Source organism: Hemiscyllium ocellatum, chromosome 3, assembly GCF_020745735.1.
Source record: "Hemiscyllium ocellatum isolate sHemOce1 chromosome 3, sHemOce1.pat.X.cur, whole genome shotgun sequence".
NCBI classification, from domain to species: Eukaryota; Metazoa; Chordata; class Chondrichthyes; order Orectolobiformes; family Hemiscylliidae; genus Hemiscyllium; species Hemiscyllium ocellatum.
The window spans coordinates 138,110,699-138,132,265 of NC_083403.1; the positions used below are offsets into that span (position 1 = coordinate 138,110,699).

The following is a 21,567-nucleotide window of genomic DNA, read 5'->3' on the forward strand; positions in this document are numbered from 1 at the left end:
TTCAGTTCATTATTTGCTTTGACAATTTTCTGCAGAATTTGAGGACTATGATGTTTAATGGGATCAGAAATGAATAGATTAAGCTATTACAGGCAAAAAGGCAATGCATTTCCTTTTTAAATGGATGGGAGTGATGTAATTGTTCAGATGTAAAATCTTTTTTCCCAAGTGGTTTCAAAATGGATTGCTGAAACTGAGCCATTATGTGAAAAATCTATGTATTTGGTAATGACTCACTGCACATGTCTATCAGAACCGAGGAAACTGAATCCATCCAGGGTCATCAAATTATAGGATGAAGAAAAATATTTATTAATTATCTATTTGGCAGAAACCCGGACTCTCTGATCTGAATCTAAATTTCTGCATTAACTACATCCTCTGTTAGAATTTAATAATAACATTGATAGCATGTCTCTGTTTTTCAGTAATACTCAAAGTTTATCATCTTGAATTCATCGGGACAGAGTTCCAAAAAAACAATCAAAGGAGCTCTGATATTTACTTTTCAAAATTGCCTACTCTTTGAAGATGTTTTTGTTTCTCCCCTTCTCAGTTTATTAAACAATAGAACTTTCAGAAAATTAAGATCATTTAGCTGATTTCCAAATAACACCATATTTTTGAGTGTGCGCTCAAAATAAATTTATTAAACTCATGAGATTTATTTTCTGGAAGATTTAACAAATTTGGAGATGAGTGAGTTGAAAAATCTGTGTCGTGTAGGTCGTGAGATTACATTGGGTTTTTGGTTTGTTGTGCTGAGGTTGTAAAGGCATAAAAGTTTGTTGCCATATAGAACAAATACCTTTGTCAAAAATGTTGACTGTTTTCAGAGAGCATCTCTCATTTCCAGCCAGGGGTGTCGGGCGTATAATCACCTCTGCTTGCCCTAAAGATTCCATCATCACAGATGCTAGATTGCACTGTGGTGTAGTGGTATTATCACTTTAGCAACCTGGAGAGCTGAATAAATACTCTGAGAGCAAGAGTTCAAATCCCACCCTAACAGATGGTGAAATTTTAATTCCACAAAAAACGAGCCTTCCACTAACCATGCTACCTTTGATTGTAAAAATACGTATGTTTCCTTTCTGAAGAAAGGTCACTGGACCCAAAGCATTAAAACTGTTTTCTGCCAGACTTTGAGTTTCTCCAGCAATCTTTTTTTTTTAAACAAACATCCTTCAGGGAATGAAATCTACATCATTTCCTGGCCTGGCCTGCAGACTCCAAGATTCATATCTTGTGAGCTTGTAATTAAATGTCATTCTGCTGTAACACAACAGTTATGTTCTTCATTCCCATGCTAAAGAAAATCACACTATGGAAAACTGCTACAGAAAATCGTGCTGTACAAGATCGCTATAGAAACTCGCTTTACCTGTTCAGTACAGAGTGTGTTATCCAAACAGCGTCCACGGTTTGTCAATTGCATTATAGCTAATTCGTGTTAGTGGGACATACGTTATATCAGAATGACCAGTAATGATTTAGCTGCTCTCTGAAATGGTCTAACAAGCCATTTGGTACAATTGCAATTAGGAATGGGGGATAAATCTGACCCAGCAATGAGAGACTGATGTTGTTCCAAAACTCTGTGCTAGGCCGGAAACTCTTCAGCTAGTTTTTCAGTGACCATCTTTGCATTATGAAGTTGAAAGGAGGGTTAGTAACTGTGCATATTGACACATTGTGTCTGTATGCAACGTAACTTTGACAAGGGATTTTAAGTGGCAAGGATCCTGTCAGAAAAGTTTTTTTTTAGATTACTTACAGTATGGAAACAGGCCCTTCGGCCCAACTAGTCCACACCGACCCGCTGAAGCGCAACCCACCCAGACCCATTCCCCTTCATTTACCCCTTGCCTAACACTACAGGCAATTTAGCATGACCAATTCACCTGACCCGCACATCTTTGGACTGTGGGAGGAAACCGGAGCACCCGGAGGAAACCCACGCAGACACGGGGAGAACGTGCAAACTCCACACAGTCAGTCGCCTGACGCGGGAATTGAACCAGGGTCTCAGGCGCTGTGAGGCAGGAGTGCTAACCACTGTGCCACCATGCCGCCCATCAAGTAAGTAATCTAAAAAGTGCCAGACAATGACAATTCCCACAAAGAGAGCGCTTAATCATGTTCCCCCAATGGGCCGTGCCTTTAGGGATGTGTTAATAAACGCTGACTTTAGCAGTGATGCCTTCAATCCATGAACAAACATTTTCTAAAATGTTTGAAGTTTTTAGTATAAGAGTGAAAAGATTATTGCTTCTCTTAGTTCTAGAAACTAAATGGGGCAAATAATTTGAATGAGAGACAATTTGGAACTGGTGGCCATCACCTTAAGTTCAATGTAAGAATGATAATAGAGTCAAATATGGACAATGGTGAACTAGAAACAAGGGTGTAACTATGAATAGGACAGTTATTACCAGCAGCTACCTTGCAAAAGTGAAGGCAGAAGTTGTGATTTGAAGTTGTTGATCGGCGATGTTAAGTCAAGAAAGCTGTGAAATGCCAAATCAAACTGACTCAAGTAAACCTTCTGTGTGGCTAGCTTTTCTTAATTTATTTGTTACCTTTCTGGCATTGTCATACTGGAAGTTAAAATCAGCACTGTAAAAAGTTGAACAATTTTGTTTAAAGTGTAAAGCTTTGTAAGTAAACATTTCAATGTTTCTTCCCTTCGTGTTTCCACAATTAGCTCCACTACCAGTTAATACAATGTGCAGAGTTCCTGCTGTAATATTCTTGGCCAGGGCAGCTCTCAAGCTGACTGCTAAAAGATGCAGAAAAGTTACTGGATTTTTCCCTTCCTCCCTGTGGGAATAATCTGCAATGGGTACCTAAATACGACATTAAAAAGATTAAGTATTCTGTGCATAAGCATCTGTATGTGGCTGTGCTCTGATCCACAGCCCATACTCTTTGCAGTTTATTTTTATTGTTTACTTTAAAATTTTTGTGCAGTTTACACTGGATAGTTACGTAGCTGAATTAATAATTGTTAAAGTGATAAAATCAGTGAAACCTCTAACTGTTTATTTTTCACTTCTGGACACCGTGTGGAATGGCTCGCTGTTCTGAAAGTTGTTGTCACTCGATTTATGCAGAAAAAATATTTTGAAACATGTGGTTTTTATTCTGTACCTCTTTTCAAAATGGTTATCTACAAAAGCATCAAAGGCTACAGCTTGAGACAGAAGTTGTACAAAATGCTTGCTTGAATGCCTTTTGGAACAATGTTATGCCAACTGTTATGTAGTTCGGTGTGTCATAAAGTGGTGGGTTTTTGGAAAGATCAAATTTGATCTTAAAATTTAAGTTTTAACTTTATTTCCCAAACTGCTGAGGAAACTGTTTTTACTTTTTAAGTTCCATCAAGTTTTTGTCTAGTTTGGCATTCTGTTGCATCCAAGAAGTCAAACCCAACAAAAATGTCTCCATTTAGAATAAAAAAAACTTTTAATAGGAAGGTGCTCTGATGTTTGTTCAGGGCTCCTATTGAAAGCTGTCAATGTGTTGGCAACTCTTGATTACTGGTCTAGACGTCCATTAAATTTCAGTTTCCGGTTGAAATAGTCTGTGTTTCGGTTGTTGTTTAGTCTTTTAACTGAATCAGATAGACCTGAGGGTAAGATTTAAACTGCATACTTTGAAATTTAATCTAACAACTGCAATTGAGCCAGATCCTAGGATTTTGCAGCACAAACATATAGCGTGTAGGCATTCTGACAAAATAGTCAGATTTATTGTGAAGTGACAGCAGATTTTGAACACTACTCTCAGCAAAGAATTAAACTGTGTGCTTTTGACACTGAGAAGATGATTAGATTATTTAGTATGGAATCAGGCCCTTCGGCCCAACAAGTCCATACTGACCCTCTGAAGAGCAACCCACCAGACCCATTCCCCTACATTGCCCGTAGTGTTAGGTGAAGGGGTAAATTTAGTACAGCCAATACACCTAACCTGCACATTTTTGGACTGTGGGAGGAAACCAGAGCACCCGGAGGAAACCCACGCAGACACGGGGAGAACGTACAAACTCCACACAGACAGTTGCCTGAGGCGGGAATTGAACCCAGGTCTCTGGCGCTGTGAGGCAGCAGTGCCACCATGCCGCCCAGCAAAATGCAATTCCAGACTGCTCCAGTATCTGCAGAAATGCTAAAAATCGCCAGTCGGTCTGCTGTTTTGTCAGAGAATTTTGGCTGCGTTCCCAGCACTCTAGGTGCTTTATAACCTTACATACCTAAACCAGACATTCTATGTTTGAGATGAAGTTGTATATCAATTCCTCTGGTTCAGAAACATTGTATGATTACTCATCTGCTTGTCCATTTTAATATGTAGCCAAAATATGGTTAATCCTTTGTGACAGGTGATATCTTGGGGTTACTGTCCATGAACAATGAATCCAAAGACCCAAGGTAATGTTCTGAGAATCCAGGTTTAAATCCCACCACAGCAGACTGAGGAACATGGATTCATTAAAGCCTGGAATTAAAAGTCTCATGATGACCGTGAAGACATTGTTCAGTAGTACACTTGTGTCCTTTTGGTGAAGTTAAGCTGCCACTCTTACTTGGTCTAGCCTCCATGTAACTGCAAACCCACAGTAACATGTTGACTCTTAATTGCCATTGGAATTGGCCTATTAAGCCAGTTAGTTGTATAAAACAGCTAAAATGTCTCACAAATAGTCTCACCAGGCACTGACCTCAGCACCAGAATCACCAAAGGCACACTCAAACCTGTTGACCTTGCAAAGTCCTCCCTTCCCAACACCTGGGTGCTCCTGCCAAAATGGGAAGGGCTGTCTCACCAACCAATCAAGCAACAGCATAACATTGTAAAGTCAGGTATCAGTTCAGGTTCTGCCAGGGCCACTCAGCTCCTGACTTCATTACAATTCGTATTTGAAAATGGAGAAAAGAACTGAATTCTGAAAGTGCGGTGAGAGTGACTGGCCTTGACGTTGAGAGCACATTGACGCCCCACTCAGTCAAAAGAGACCTAGTAAAAGTAGAGTCAATGAAAATTGGGGGGAGAGGGGAGAAATTCTTTTTATTTGTTGGAGTTCTACCCGGAACAAGAAGTCATATCTGGATATCACAGTCATCTCCGCTGCAGCAGTTCCTCAGGGGATTGTGCTAGGCCCAATCATCAGCTGCTTCATCAATGACCTTCATCCATTGTAGGGTCAGAAGTGGGGATATTTGCTGATGACTGCACAATGTTCGCTGTTTGCAACTCCTAGGATGCTGAAGCAATCCATGTTCAAATGTAGCAAGGCCTGGCCAATATCCAAGTTTGGGCTGAAGAGTGACAAGTAACGTTCTTGCCACACAAAGACCAGGCAATGACCATCTACAATGAGAGAGTAACTACCCATTGCCCCATGACATTTAATGGTATTGTCATTATTGCGTACTACAGTAGTAACATTCTGAGGGTTATCATTGACCAGAAACTGAATTGGGCTCGCAAGGGCAGGTTGGAGGCTAGGAACCTTGCAGTGAGTGGCTTACCACCCGACCCCCCTCCTGACTCCCCAAAGCCTGTCAATCATCTGCAAGACCCAAGTCAGAAGTGTGATGGCATTCTCCTCCCATGCCTCAACACTCCAGAAGATTGACACTATCCAAAGCCGCGCAGCCTGCTTGATTGGTACCACATCCACAAATATCCCCCCCCCCCCCACCCCCCACAACACTCAGTAGCAGCAGTGTGTATCATCTACAGGTTGCACTGCAGGAATTCACTAAAGATCCTTAGAGCACCTTCCAAACCTGTGATCTCTCCGATGGTTTTGCTGGACAGAAACATTATTAAAATTGGGCACCCAGATGGAAATTGAACTGCAAGCTTAGTGTAATGAAAAAGTCCAAATCATGGGCAGCAAAATAGGTCAGGCTTTGAGTAATTAGGAATCCATCATTCTGAAAGTACAATGACCATCTCACAGCTTTTCAATTGGACAGGTATGTTTAAACAAGAAGTTACTTACCAAACCTTTTTAGGAGAACAGGACTCTGTCTTTTTAATAACTACACACATGCAGAACTCATTAAGTAGTCGTGCAGAGACCAGTTGCATGTTGGGCTTCGTCATAGAGATGTACAGCACGGAAACACACCCTTTGGACCAACTAGTCCATGCCGACCAGCTATCCCAACACAATCTAGTCCCACCTGCCAGCACCTGGCCCATATCCCTCCAAACCCTTCCTACTCATATATCCATCCAGATGTCTTTTAAATGTTGCAATTGTACCAGCCTCCAACACTTCCTCTGGCAGCCCATTCCATACAGTGCCACCCTCTGCTTGAAAATGTTGCCCCTTAAGTGTCTCTTATATCTTTTCCACTCTCACCCTAAACCTATGCCCTCTAGTACTGGACTCCCGCAATCCAGGAAAGAGACTTTGCCTATTTACCCTATCCATGCCCCTCATGTTTTTATAAACCTCCATAAGGTCACCCCTCAGCCTCTGCGCTCCAGGGAAAACAGCCCTAGCCTATTCAACCCCTCCTTATAGCTCAAATCCTCCAACCCTGACAACATCCTTGGAAATCTTTTCTGAACCTTTTCAAGTTTCTGATAGGATGGAGACCAGAATTGCGCACACTATTCCAAAAGTGGCCTAATCAATGTCCTGTGCAGCCACAACATGATCTCCCAACTCCTGTACTCAATGCTCTGACCAATAAAGGAAAGCATACCGAACACTGCTTTCACTATCCTACCTACCTGTGACTCCACTTTCAAGGAGCTATGAACCTGCATTCCAAGGTCTCTTTGTTCAGCAATACTCCCTAGGACCTTACCATTAAGTGTAGAAGTCCTGCTGAGATTTGCTTTCCCAAAATGCAGCATTCGCATTTATCTAAATTAAACTCCATCCGCCACGTTTCAGCTCATTGGCCCATTTGATCAAGACCCCGTTGTAATCTGAGGTAACCTTCTTTGCTGTCCACTACACCTCCAATTTTGGTGTCAACTGCCAACTTACTAACTATACCTCTTATGCTCACCTACAAATCGTTTATATAAATGATGAAAAATAGTGGACCCAGCCCCAATCCTTGTGGCACTCCACTGGTCACAGGCCTCCAGTCTGAAAAACAACCCTCCACCACCACCCTCTGTCTTCTACCTTTGAGCCAGTTCTGTATCCAAATGGCTAGTTCTCCCTGTATTCCATGAGATCTAACCTTGCTAACTCTCATGGGGAACCTTGCTGAATGCCTTACCCTGGCTTGTCCTTACCACCTTTCTTAAACAGCGGCACCATGTTAGCCAACCTACAGTCTTCAGGCACCTCACCTGCGACTATCGATACAAATATCTCGGCAGTGTTCAGTAACATTTCTTTGCTTTTTAACTGAGCAAAGAGCAATGAGCAATGGACTTGCAAAAAGCATATTTTCTATTCTGTTGAGGACTACTGTATAAATTGAGACTGTGGCCTAGAATCACGCAGCAGGTCAGGCAAGAGCTGAGGAGCAGGAGAGTTGACATTCTGGGATTGGGATTAAGCCCGCCCTTCTTTGGGAATGCTGATGAAGGGTTTTTGCCTGAAACATTGATTTTCCTGCTCCTTGGATGATGCCTTACCTGCGTTTTTCCAGTGCCACAATCTTGACTCTAATCTCCAGCATCTGCAGTCCTCACTTTCACCACTATTTTGTAAATGTCACTTCTTTGAAGTCATTTGCAGTTATATACTTCAGGAGTGTTCATAACTGGAGTCACTTCTGATCATTGAATAGAAAATTGAACAGCAATGTCTCAGCTGCCAATCCTCATTTTCTCCTCCACTGCGAATCAGTTTTACATTTTATCACTTAAAGTCTGACCCCAGCTAAAACAGGGCAGCTGGGGACATTGTACAGAAATATAATTACAAAAGGATGACTCAGGAGTTTCAACCTCCTGTTGAGGGTGATTGCCAGAAATGTAACCACTTTAAAATAGTGCTCTGAGGCTTCCTTTTCCAATTACTAATAAAATGGCATTGTGTTTTAAATCAGTAAGTAAATTGCCCGGAGAGTTCAAATTGAAAGTTATATGTGAGTTTGAATGAAACAATAACCATCAAATCAACGCTGCTTTTTCTCCTTGGTAGTTCTAAATATTTATGGGAGCAGAGGAACTTAATTCTAAATGATGCTTTCACAGTTGTTTTGCATTTTGCACTTTTAAATGACCAGAACAATCGTCTTGTGCTTTGCTGCAATTTAACACTGGATTTAAATTATGTATGTGGCTGAATTACAACGGAATCCTCCCTCAGTTTGACTGTCGTCCGTACCTTACAAACATTAGCATCAGTGCAATGTGTGCGTAGTCAATAGTTACGCACTTGCTTGAATCTCAAACTGACCGCAGGTGCCAGGAATGCTTGCGCTTGTCAAGGCTAAACTCCGTTCTAATGGACTCTTCAGCATCTAAATTTTTTAAAAAACTGCTAAAAATCTGTAAAATAAACCAACAGAAATTTCAATGTTATGTCTTTATAGTCAGGCAGATCTTCCTTGTCCACATTTCAGGGCAGAGGCTGAATCTAGTTGCAGCGTTTCTGAATGCTTCGTGGTCAATTAGGGGCAATTATGTTTATGTAGAGAGTGGTTTGCATGTGGAATGCAATTCCCAACTAAGTGGTGGATGTGGGTACAATTACAACGTTTATAGGACGCTTGGTTAAGTACGCGAAGAGGAAAGATTTGGAGGGATATGGGCCAGAGCAGGTAGGTGGGTCTAGTTTAGTTTGGGATTATGTTTGGCATTGGATCGAAGGGTCTGTTTCCATGCTGTACATCTCTGACTCTAGGAGAAAGTGAGGACTGCAGATGGTGGAGTACAGAGCTGAAAATGTGTTGCTGGAAAAGTGCAGCAGGTCAGGCAGCATCCAAGGAGCAGGAGAATCGACGTTTTGGGCATGAGCCCTTCTTCAGGAATTCCTGAAGAAGGGCTCCTGCCCAAAATGTCGATTCTCCTGCTCCTTGTATGCTGCCTGACCTGCTGCACTTTTCCAGCAACACATTTTCAGCTCTGACTCTGACTGGTTGGACTGAAAGGTCTGTTTCCATGCTGTTTGACTCTGATATTTGGAAGTAGTGTATTACTACTTCTGTGGAAGCACTTGAATGTGGATGTCATGTAAACGCTCAACACTAACAAAGTAACCAATCTTTAATAACACTGTAAACTTCGCTGTTTTTTTGAGGAACCAAATTGTTTTGCCATTGTACATGGTATTTAATTGTAATAATAAGATTAAGAAATACAGGTCAACAGCATAGATTGATTAAATACTGAAAGCACAGATAAAAAGAGACCTCTGGGGCACAGTGCTGGAGGAGGCAGATAAGTAATATTACATTGTGTAAATACATCCATCGGTTAGAAAATTGGTACCTGGTTTCCAAAAGATCATAAGATATAAAGCAGAATTAAACTATTCAGCCCATCAAATCTGCTCCATCAGTTGTTTGTGCCAACCCCATACTCCTGCCTGCTCCCCATTTCGGAATGCATTGACGCTGTAGAAAGGGATAATTACCTAGAGCTGAAGATTGGAAAGTGAGATTTTAAATTGTGTGGCCGATTGTAATCAGTTATTTTGTGAAGAATGCTTAATAGGAAGTATGAATTGTCAGGGTATGAATACCCATTGATGTCCTCACTGGGTTCAGAGCAAAACTGCGGTCAGATTGTCCAGACTCTCAGCAGTGTGGAAGCAGACCATTTCATCCATCAAGTCTACACTGACCCCCTCAAAAGAGCATCCCACCCTGACCCATCTGTTAACCCTGCATTTCCCATGGGTAATCCACCTAGCCTGCATATCCCTGGACACTATGGGGCAATTTAGCATGGCCATTCCAACTAACCTGCACATCTTTGGTCTGTAGTGGGAAACTGGAGCACCTGCAAGAAACTGGGAAGAACATGCAAACTCCACACAGACAGTTGCTCGAGGGTGGAATTGAACTTGGGTCCCTGATGCTGTGAGGCAGCAGTGCTAACCGCTGAGCCACAGTGTCACCCTAATTGCTTTGAGTTCATTTAGAGGAAAGCAGCATAATATAAAGAGACAATATAATCGAATGATTCTACTTCATGTTCTGAGGAAGGGTCACTCAACCTGAAACATTGGCTTTGATTTCTCTCCACGGATGCTGCCAGACCTGCTGAGCTTTTCCAGCAATTTCTATTTTTATTTCAGACCTGCAATCCTTTGGGTTTTAATCCTATTTCATTTTGCTTTTCTGTTAATTTCTTACAGTGACGCCAATTTTAGTACAATGTAATGTTTTATTTATAGGACAAGCTCTAATCCAGCACACTCCCTCTTTAAGGTACACAGTATCAGCGGGAGGGCAGTAAGATGTTTCCTGTCTGAACTTACCTGCTGCACTTTTAAACTCAGTACGTTTTGTGCAGATTGCTTCCTTTTTCAGATGGAAACCAATTGCAGGAAGCAGAGTGAAGGTCCCATTGTTAGATGCTGAAAGCTTGGGTATGGCAACTTTGAGCTCCCAGTTCCACCTTGTTTTAAAAAATGAGAGCGGGCAATTTTTTTTTCAAAAAACAATTCAATGCTTCAGCTCCAGCAGGTTTAGTGAAAGCAAAAGTAATTAGCTTCAATGGTTTCATGCAGTACAGTATTCTTACGTGTAGATTTGAATAAGAAAATTGGGTATTAATCAACGGAATATTGTTTACAATGAAAATCATGAAATTACGGATTTGCAATTAAACATGTTTTGAAGTAAAATCAAAAAGAAGAAAATACTTTATGGAAACATAGACAGAAGAAGTCTAAAAGGGCTGGAAACTGAAGTCTTGGTAACATCTTTTCTGTCATGAAGCCAAACCCCAAAGGACAAACTAGTTAAAGCGGTTATTTAAAGTGCAGGTTTAGTTTTGCTATTCTGACGATAAATCGAGACAAATCCTTAAAATTCAAGAGATTTGGAATAAAAAAAATCATGAATTGCTGTTTTTGCTTCCCCCAGATATCTACCAATATGGGTTGACAATTTACAAATGAGGTAAAAACAATGACTGCAGATGCTGGAAACCAGATTCTGGATCAGTGGTGCTGGAAGAGCACAGCAGTTCAGGCAGCATCCAACGAGCAGCGAAATCGACGTTCCTGATAAAGGGCTTTTGCCCGAAACGTCGATTTCGCTGCTTGTTGGATGCTGCCTGAACTGCTGTGCTTTTCCAGCACCACTAATCCAGAATTTACAAATGTCACAGGTGGCTTATTTAATTTCCAACAGTTTAGAACTTTATTTTTAACAATAACTGTGAGTGCATTTGAAGACATTTTGCAAAGCCTTTTTTAAAAAAAATTCCAATCCATTATTGTTGCTTTATTCCCTACGCAACACCACACCAGCCCTCCTAACTGAGTTAAATTGCCAGTTGCTGTAAATGTTACAATGACAGTCTAGTCTGACTGGGAACCAGGTCATTATATCGAGGCTTGGTAACTTTCTTGTGGACTACCTCTGGGTCAAAAGGCCCAGTTTCAAGTCCCAACTGCCCTGAACATGTTATAAATATCCAAACAGATTGATTTAAAAACATCTATCAAGACTGGATTGAAGCTTAAGTTCCAAAGCTCCTACCAGGGGACATGAGAGGTTGTTGGCAGATAGGATCAGGGAAAACCCTAAAGCTTTCTATAGGTATATAAGGAATAAAAGAACGACAAGAGTAAGATTAGGGCCAATCAAAGACCATCATGGGAACTTGTGCGTGGAGTCAGAGGAGATAGGGGAAGTGCTAAATGGATATTTTTCATTAGTATTCACACTAGAGTCATAGAGATGAACAGCATGGAAACAGACCCTTCGGTCCAACTTGTCCATGCTGACCAGATGTTCCAACCCAATCTAGTTCCACCTGTCCACACCTGGCCCATATCCCTCCAAACCTTTCCTATTCATACACTCATCCAGATGCCTTTTAAAAAAGACAATGTTGTCGAGGGGAATACTGATAAACAGGCTACTAGACTAGATGGGATTGAGGTTCAAGAGGAGGTGTCAGAAATTCTGGAAAGTGTGAAAATAGGATAAATCCCATCAGACCCAGGATATTTAACTAGGATTCTCTGGGAAATGAGGAAGGAGATTGCTGAGCCTTTGGTTTGATTTTTATGTTGTCACTGTCTACAGGAATAATACCAGAAGACTGGAGGATAGTAAATGTTGTTCCTTTGTTCAAGAAGGGGAGTAGAGCCAACCCTGGTAATCATAGACCAGTGAGCCTTTCTTTGGTTGTGGGTAAACTGTTGCAAAAGGTTATAAGAGAAAAGCATAGGTTGATTAGGGATAGTCAACGCTGTTTTGTGAAGGGTAGGTTGTGCTTCACAAACCTTATTGAGTTCTTTGCGAAGGTGGCCAAATAGCTGGATGAAGGTTAAAGCCGTTGATGTGGTGTATATGGATTTCAGTAAGGCATTTGACAAGGTTCCCCACAGTAGGTTATTGCACAAAATATGGAGGCATGGGATTGAGGGTGATTTCGTGGTTTGGATCAGAAATTGGTTAGCTGAAAGAAGACAGGTGGTTGATGGGAAATATTCATCCTGGAGTTCAGTTACCACTGCTGTACTGCAAGGATCTGTGTTGGGTCCATTGCTGTTTGTCATTTTTATAAATGACCTGGATGAGAGCTTGGAAGGGTGGGTTAGTAAATTTGCAGATGACATTAAGGTTGGTACAGTTGTGGATTGTGCTGAAGGATGTTGTAGGTTATAGAGGACATAGGTAAGCTGCAGAGCTGGGCTGAGAGGTGGCAAATGGAGTTTAATGCAGAAAAGGGTGAGGTGATTCACTTTGGAAGGAATATAGAGTACTGGGCAAACGGTAAGATTCTCGATAGCGTAGATGAGCAGAGAGATCTCTGTGTCCATGTACATAGATCCCTCAAAGTTGCCTCCCGGTTGATAGGGCTGTTCAGAAGGCATACAGTGTGTTAGCTCTTATTGGTAGAGGGATTGAGTTTTGGAGCGATGAGATCATGTTGCAGCTGTATAAAACCCTGGTGCAGCCGCACTTGGAGTATTGCGTACAGTTCTGGTCACCGCATTATAAGAAGAATGTGGAAGTTTTGGAAAGGGTTCGGAGGAGATTTATTAAGAGTTGTCTGGTATGGAGGAAAGGTTGAGGGACTTGAGGCTGCTTTCATTAGATAGAAGGTTGAGAGGTGACTTAATTGAGACATTTAAGATGATCAGAGGGTTAGGACAGATGGACAGTGAGAGCCTTTTTCCTCGTGTAGTGATGGATAGCACAAGGGGGCATAGCTTTAAATTGAGGGGTAGTAGATATAGCACAAATGTCAGAGGTAGTTTCAGAGTAGTAGGGGCGTGGAACACCCTGCCTGCAACAGTAGTAGACTCACCAATGTTAAGGGCATTTAAATGGTCGTTGCATTGGCATATGAATGAGAATGGAATGGTGTCAGTTAGATAGTCTTCAGATTGGTTTCACAGGACGGCACAACATCGAGGGCCAAAGGGCCTGTACTGTGCTGTAATGTTCTCTGTTCTATGAATATCAACAAAACTGTCCCAGTACATGAGTCACAAAATATTAGTACAGGATGTAGAGAAGATATTTCCCCTTGTGGGAGAAACATGAACAGATTAAAATTAAAAAAAAATGTTTATTCATTCATGGGATAAGAGTTTGTCACCAGAATTTATTGCCCATCCCTAATTGTCCAGAGGATAATTAAGAGTCAACCACATTGCGGTGGTTCTGGAGTCACATGTAGGCCAGGCCAGGTAAGGATGGTAGTTTCCTTTCCTAAAGGACAGTAATGACCCCGATGGGTTATTAATTGAGGGTCTTTTTTATTTCCTCCGTGTTATTGGTCTGTGGATTCTCTACCCCAGAGAGCAGTGCAGGCTCAGTCATGTGCTATTCTTAAACTGAGAGAATCTTACTTGATCGGGGAGTTGGTGAGTTTAGAGTTCAACAGGGAAATGGAGTTCACGCCACAATCAGTTTCACCCTAATCTTATCAAATGCAGAGCAGGTACAAGGGGCCAACTGGCCTAATTCATCTGTTTCAGCTGGTCAGATCCTCCCCAGTGCTCCACTTCTGTCAACCCCCATCTCCCAGCCAAATATAACTCTCCTTAGGTGGAGAATAAACCTAAGAGAAAGGAAAGTTGGTAGTGGTGACCCAGCCATAATTAGCCCAGGAACATGACTCAAGCCAGAAGGACTCATTTAATAGGCAGGGTTTCCTGTCGGCTGACTCAGACTCGGAACAAGTTGCTTCAATCTTCAAATACTCCTGGCTCCTCGCCCCCTCCACTCTCAAGAAAGTAGAATTGTGCTATTTCCACAATCAGCACATTTTAAAAATGTACAATGGTTCCCTAAAATAGAAACAATCAATGCAATTGACCAGAAATTATATTATTTAAAAATACAGATGGGGAGGATGTTCTAAGCAATATCACAGTGACCGAGTTTTAAGTTTAAATGTTAACTAATAATAATTGCATTGCTTAAGAGCAGTGCTCACAATGACAATTACTCTTAATTCTTCTTCAATGTTTTGTAAATGACAACCACAGAGATTGCAACATGATTAAGAAATGTTTGGAGGGATATGGCCCGGAGCAGGCAGGTGGGACTTAGTTTGGGATTATCGTTGGCATGGACTGGGTAGACCAAAGAGTCTGTTTCTATATGGCTATGAATTTTAAAATCCCACTTTTCTGAATTTGCGGAACAATGAATTTTTTTTTAATGGCTTAAAAATTTCATTTAAACATAAGTCGTTTGGAAATACAGGTTGTTCTGTATAAAGCACGTTTCGTTAACACAAATTAGCTACAACGCAATTGGTGATTTGGCAATACTTTAATTATGAAATTTTAAACTGTTGGTTTAAAATGTGACTCCGGCCCCATTAGTTTAAATGGTGCAGCTAATACGCGATTTTCCTATAACAGGGAATTGCACAAGAACGGAACTACTGCGTTATAGTAAAACTGACCGTATTATAATTATTGGACGGCCCGTCTTTAAAAACGTAAACTTTGTAGAGCCATTAATTGTTTAAGTTTGGAGGAAGGGTTGTGGAGAGAGATATTGCCTTTAACGTCCTGATTCCTTGATTTGTTGATGTCCAGCTACAGATTGAAGAAAACTGAGGCCTCGAACCAGGAAACTAAACCGAACCTGACACTTTTTGATGAGGAAGTGGATGCTGATGCTGGGCTTTTTGAACCAGTGAAAAGTTTCACCAACCCAGCCACAAAGAAATCCTTTCTGAACGCTGGTGAGTTTTGACTTAAAAGCTAATAATTGCATTTACTCCTCCTTTTCACTGATGTGGAGTTCCTGCAGTTGTCCTAATAGAGATTGCACATGTTCACCTCCAGTATACATCTGTCTGCTTTTTAATGCAGCTATTGATTTGTTTCATTTGAAGTTAGTTCAATAACATTTGTCCACTGAGATCACCGCAAATGATCTGTCTAATGACTGAATTGGATTGAGATGTCTGTCACTTAATTAAGATTTCTCTGGGTAACCTGTATTGCAGATACAGCTCATCCTACAATCACATTGCTAATTTGCCAAGTTTATGAGATGATAGATATTTTCCTGAAGCCTTATTTTTATGAATCTTTCCTTTGACAATTTACAGTGCAAGCTTATTATTTCTAAGGTATATAAATAAGACATGACAATTTACTAACTGTAATGATATTCATTCTAGACAGGTATCTGTAGTGGAATGTATTCATGTGGTTATATCCACAAACGGAGTTACATATTTTAACTTGATAGAAGTTCAGAACATACTGCTTGGATTTAGGATAGAAATTGGTTACGGTCCTTTCTTGGTACATTAACCGCTACATGGAGTCAGTGAGTGCGTCTATTGTAAAGCCTAAGGCTCGCGTGAAATTAAGGTCTCCTTTTTGCTCATGTGAATGTGTTGACCTCTGTTCTGACGGATATGTGAATTAGGAGTAGGGTAGTAAATTTGGACTCTTGAGTCTGCTCTGCCATTCAATAAGATAGAGCTGTACAGCATGGAAACAGACCCTTCAGTCCAACTCATCCATGCTGACCAGATATCCTAAATTAATCTAGTCCCACTTGCCAGGACTTGGCTCGTATCCCTCTTAAACCCTTCCAATTCATGTACCCATGGAGGTGCCTTTTAAATGTTGCCATTACACCAGCCCTGACCACGTCCCCTGGCAGTTCATTCCATACACACACCGCCCTCTGCGTGAAAAGCTTGTCCATTTGGTCCCTTTTAAATTTTCCCCTCTCACCTTTAAGCCTATGCCCTCGTGTTTTGGACTCCCCCATCCTGGGGGAAAGACCTTACCTCTTTATCTATCCATGCCTCTCATAATTTTATAAACCTCTATAAGGTCAACCCTCCGCCTCCAATGCTCCAGGGAAAAAAGCCTATTCAGCCTGTCCCTATAGCTTAAGCTTTCCAACTCTGTCAGCATCCTTGTAAATCTTTTCTGAATCCTTTCAAGTTTCACAATATCCTTTCCACAGCAGAGACCAGGATTGCGCACAATATTCCAACAGTGACCTAACCAATGTCCTGTACAGCGGCAGCATGACCTCCCAACTCCTGTACTCCATACACTGATCGATAAAGGAAAGCACACCAAATGCCGCCTTCACTATCCTCTGTAAATGTGACTCCACTTTCAAGGAACTATGAACCTGCACTCCAAGGTCTCCCTCTTCAGCAGCACTCCCCAGGACCTGACCATTAAATGTATAATTCCTGCCCTAATTTACCTTTCCGAAATGCAGCACCTCACATTTATAAAGAAATCAAAAGAGCGTGACTGATCTGATTGCATTCCTGCCCACTCCCAATACCTTTTGTCTCCCTTGTTAATCAAATATTTGTTGACCACTGCAATATTCTTTTTATTCACTCGTGGGATGTGGGCATCTCTAGCTGGCCAGGTTTTATTGTCTCCACCCACCCAGTTGCCCCTTGAGAAGGTGGTGATGAGCTGCTTTCTTGAACCGTTGGAGTCCACGTGCTGGGGGTAGACCCACAATGCCTTCAGGGAGGGAATTTCAGGATTTTCACCCAGAATGGTGAGTGGATTGGAGGGGAGTCCCCATGGGGTGGTGTTCCGATACATCTGCTGCCATTATTCTTATTCAGTAACCCCCATGACTCCTCCCTGGGGAGGAAAGTTTCCAAGATTTCTAACCAATTGGCGGGAGCAAAATTCCTCATCTGTCTTAAATGTGAAGCATCTTACTTTTAAACTGCATTTCCTAGTTATAGTTTCCCCCAGCCCCGGAGCTTCCTATCAGTATCCACCCTGTCAAGTCCTCTGTGTATCTCGTTGTAATACAATTGTCTGCATTTTTCTCAACACTAATGGATACTGGCATCACCTCCTCATAAGATTAATCCCCTCCTTCCAAGTATCAGTTGATATCTCAAACGGTAGCTCACTCATTTTGTAAGATCCATTTTGGCTTGTTTATCTCATGAGCAATGGCTCTCTGGAGTAGATTGTGGGGTTTTAAAGGGATGGAGGACCAATCCTAGATCAGCAGCAATCTTTTGGGAGATATGTAGAACTGATAAGAGGGCAAGCCTTAAAAAGGAACACAATGACACCCACTTGATAGGCAGGAAAACCAGAGGAAACAGGCCTAATGCAAACTGCTTTTGAGGCCCTCTGTTTGGCAGAAGGGGCCTGGCTGTCCTTACATGACTCTTTTGCATATGTTGATGACTCTTTTAGACAACCAGTAAAGTTATCTACAAATATACCTTTGTAAGTGTTGCAGCGCCAGTAGAACAGGTGCAGATTGATGCATGCAACATAATTAAACTCGGATGTAAATTGTACAATTCTTTATTGGAACAGTGGGTGACGAAGGACCAATTTCTTCCTCCTTGTCATGGTCAAGACGACTCTGGTCTAAGGGATGTAGCTGTCTCATAGAACAACATGTCAAGGTTACATTCTCCCTCCCTGACACACCAGCATCCAGAAGCTCTCACTCCAGCTCATTGACTCTGAGCAGAAGTTTCTCAGGCTACAGGTCCTTGAATTGCATTACGTAATTGACTTGGGGTGTATTGGCATCCATGAGCCCTCTCACAATGCTGCAGTTAGGCACCACCTGTCCTACCATCTTCATAGTGTTTCAATTATTTAATTATTATACAAATGAATACTGCCTCTACTCGTGTCTGTGCACTTATTGTTATCCTGTTTAACATCTCATCCACTAGCTGTGAATTCCATCCGAATTGCAATGAAATGTATGTATGTATGTACTCAAAACCCTAAAATTGGAATTGAACCTTTGATCCTCTGACTCAAGGAAGGATATTGCCACTAGATCAAGCTGGCACCATGTTAGTATCCCCAATTTCATCCATCAGCTTGATCACAACCTTTTGTACGTGTTACCATGATATGTTTTCCTTCGATTCTTGTTTCCCAGAACAAAGCCAGCTGTCTGTTAAGAGGATTCAACTTGAACTGAGTTTAAAACATGTACACATCAGGACTAAATATTTTAGACAGATCTTTGCACATGAAATAGCAAAATATATCATTCTCAACATGTGTAAAGCATATTAGCAGATGAACACAAACTTTTTTCATGTTTATTATAATCAGGTTGATGACCAACTAATGCAAAGAGTTTTCCAATTATACACTTTTAAAAATGTGAGTAAATTTAATTTTTAATGACAGCTTGCTCAGTTAGATATTGAGGAAAGATGATTTGTAAAATTGTCATGTGTTCCTATTCTTTAGTTCACTTCCTTCTGTGTCAGCTCTTGTTTAATCTTTTAATTCTGACATTAAAAACATTTTTAGCAGATGCTTGGTCACATTGAGAACTGCTACCGCTTCAAGATATAATTTTAAAATTAGATTAGATTACTTAGTGTGGAAACGGCCCTTTGGCCCAACAAGTCCACATCGACCCGCCGAAGCGCAATCCACCCATACCCCTACATTTACCCCTTACCTAACACTATGGGCAATTTAGAACATAGAAAAATACAGCGCAGTACAGGCCCTTTGGCCCTCGATGTTGCGCCGATCCAAGCCCACCTAACCTACACTAGCCCACTATTCTCCATAAGCCTATCCAATGCCCGTTTAAATGCCCATAAAGAGGGAGAGTCCACCACTGATACTGGCAGGGCATTCCATGAACTCACGACTCGCTGAGTAAAGAATCTACCCCTAACATCTGTCCTATACCAACCTCCCCTTAATTTAAAGCTATGCCCCCTCGTAATAGCTGACTCCATACGTGGAAAAAGGTTCTCATCGTCAACCCTTTCTAAACCCCTAATCATCTTGTACACTTCTATCAAGACACCCCTAAACCTTCTTTTCTCCAATGAAAACAGCCCCAAGTGCCTCAGTCTTTCCTCATACGATCTTCCTACCATACCAGGCAACATCCTGGTAAACCTCCTCTGCACCCGTTCCAGTGCTCCACATCCTTCCTATAGTATGGTGACCAAAACTGCACACAATACTCCAGATGCAGCCTCACCAGAGTCTTATACAACTGCAACATGACCTCAGGATTCCGGAACTCAATTCCTCTACCAATAAAAGCCAGTACGCCATATGCCTTCTTCACAGCACTATTTACCTGGGTGGCAACTTTCAGAGATCTGTGTACGTGGACATACCCCATCTTCTTGTTACTCTTACCAAAGTGAATCAGTTCACACTTAGCTACATTGAACTATATTTGCCACCTTTCTGCCCAGCTCTGCAGCTTATCTATATCCCGTTGTAACCTGCCACATCCTTCCTCACTGTCAACAACTCCACCGACTTTCGTATCATCTGCAAACTTGCTCACCCAACCTTCTAGCCCCTCCTCCAGGTCATTTATAAAAATGACAAACAGCAATGGTCCCAAAACAGATCCTTGCGGAACACCGCTAGTAATTGCACTCCAAGATAAACCTTTCCCATCAACTACTACCCTCTGTCTTCTTCCAGCCAGCCAATTCCTAATCCAAACCTCTAACGCACCCTCAATGCCATACCTCTGTATTTTTTTGCAGTAGCCTACCATGGGGAACCTTATCAAACGCCTTAAATCCATATACACCATATCCACCGCTTTACCCTCGTCCACCTCTTTAGTCACTTTCTCAAAGAATTCAATAAGGTTTTGAGGCACGACCTGCCCTTCACAAAACCATGCTGACTATCCTTGATCACATTATTCCTATCCAGATGTTCATAAATCCTATCCGTTACAATTCTCTCTAAGACTTTGCCCACAACAGAAGTGAGACTCACCGGTCTATAGTTACTAGGGTGACCCCTACTCCCCTTCTTGAACAAGGGAACCACATTTGCTATCCTCCAGTCTTCTGGCACTATTCCTGTAGACAACGAGGAAATAAAAATCAAGGCCAATGGCAATCTCCTTCCTTGCTTCCCAGAGCATCCTAGGATAAATGCCATCAGGCCCAGGGGACTTATCTATTTTCACCCTTTCCAGAATTTCCAACACCTCTTCCCTACATACCTCAAAACCATCCATTCTAATTAACTGTGACTCAATATTCACATCAGCAACAATGTCCTGTTGCTGAGTGAATACTGATGAAAAGTACTCATTCAGTGTCTCCCCAATCTCTTCAGCCTCCATGCACAACTTCCCACTACGATCCTTGACTGGACCTATTCCTACCCTAGCCATTCTTTTATTCCTGACATACTTATAGAAAGCCTTTGGGTTTTCCCTAATCCTACCAACCAAGGACTTTTCATGTCCCCTCCTTGCTGCTCTTAGCTCTCTTTAGATCCTTCCTGGCTACCTTATAACTTTCTATCACCTCAATTGAACCTTCACGCCTCATCTTTGCATAGGCCGCCCTCTTCCCTTTAAAAAGGGATTCCAATTCCTTATTAAGCCACGGCTCCATCACACGACCCTTTCCTCCCTGCCTGACAGGTACATACTTATCAAGGACACTCGATAGTTGATCCTTGAACAAGTTCCACATATCGATTGTGCCCTTCCCTTGAAGCCTACTTTTCCAAGCCATGCATCCTAAGTCATGCCTCACTGCATCATAATTTCCCTGCCCCCAGCTGTAACTCTTGCCCTGCAGTGCACACTAATCCCTCTCCATCACTAGAGTAAAAGTCACGGAATTGTGGTCACTGTCCCCAAAGCTCACCTACCTGCAATTCTAACACCTAGCCTGGTTCGTTACCCAGAACCAAATCCAGTATGGCCTCACCTCTTGTTGGCCTGTCTACATTTAGCCTGGCCAATTCACCTGACCTGCACATCTTTGGACTGTGGGAGGAAACCAGAGCACCCGGAGGAAACATACGCAGACACAGGGAGAACATGCAAACTCCACACAGTCAGTCGCCTGAGGCAGGAATTGAACCCAGCTCTCTGGCGCTGAGAGGCAGCAGTGCTAACCACTGTGCCACCATGCCGCCCACCAAATTGTTCAGTGTGGATGAGAAATCCG

General features: G+C 41.9%; 1 protein-coding gene across 3 annotated transcripts in view; it reads left to right on the forward strand.

The window, feature by feature from the left end:
- The window catches only part of hs1bp3 (HCLS1 binding protein 3), a 67,862-nt gene that overhangs the window by 42,905 nt on the left and 3,390 nt on the right, over nucleotides 1-21,567 (forward strand). For all 3 annotated transcript variants that reach the window (XM_060853756.1, XM_060853765.1, XM_060853748.1), the window contains exon 5: nucleotides 15,188-15,336. In XM_060853756.1, coding sequence (XP_060709739.1) covers nucleotides 15,188-15,336 — 149 coding nt within the window. The remainder of the gene's footprint in view (nucleotides 1-15,187; nucleotides 15,337-21,567) is intronic.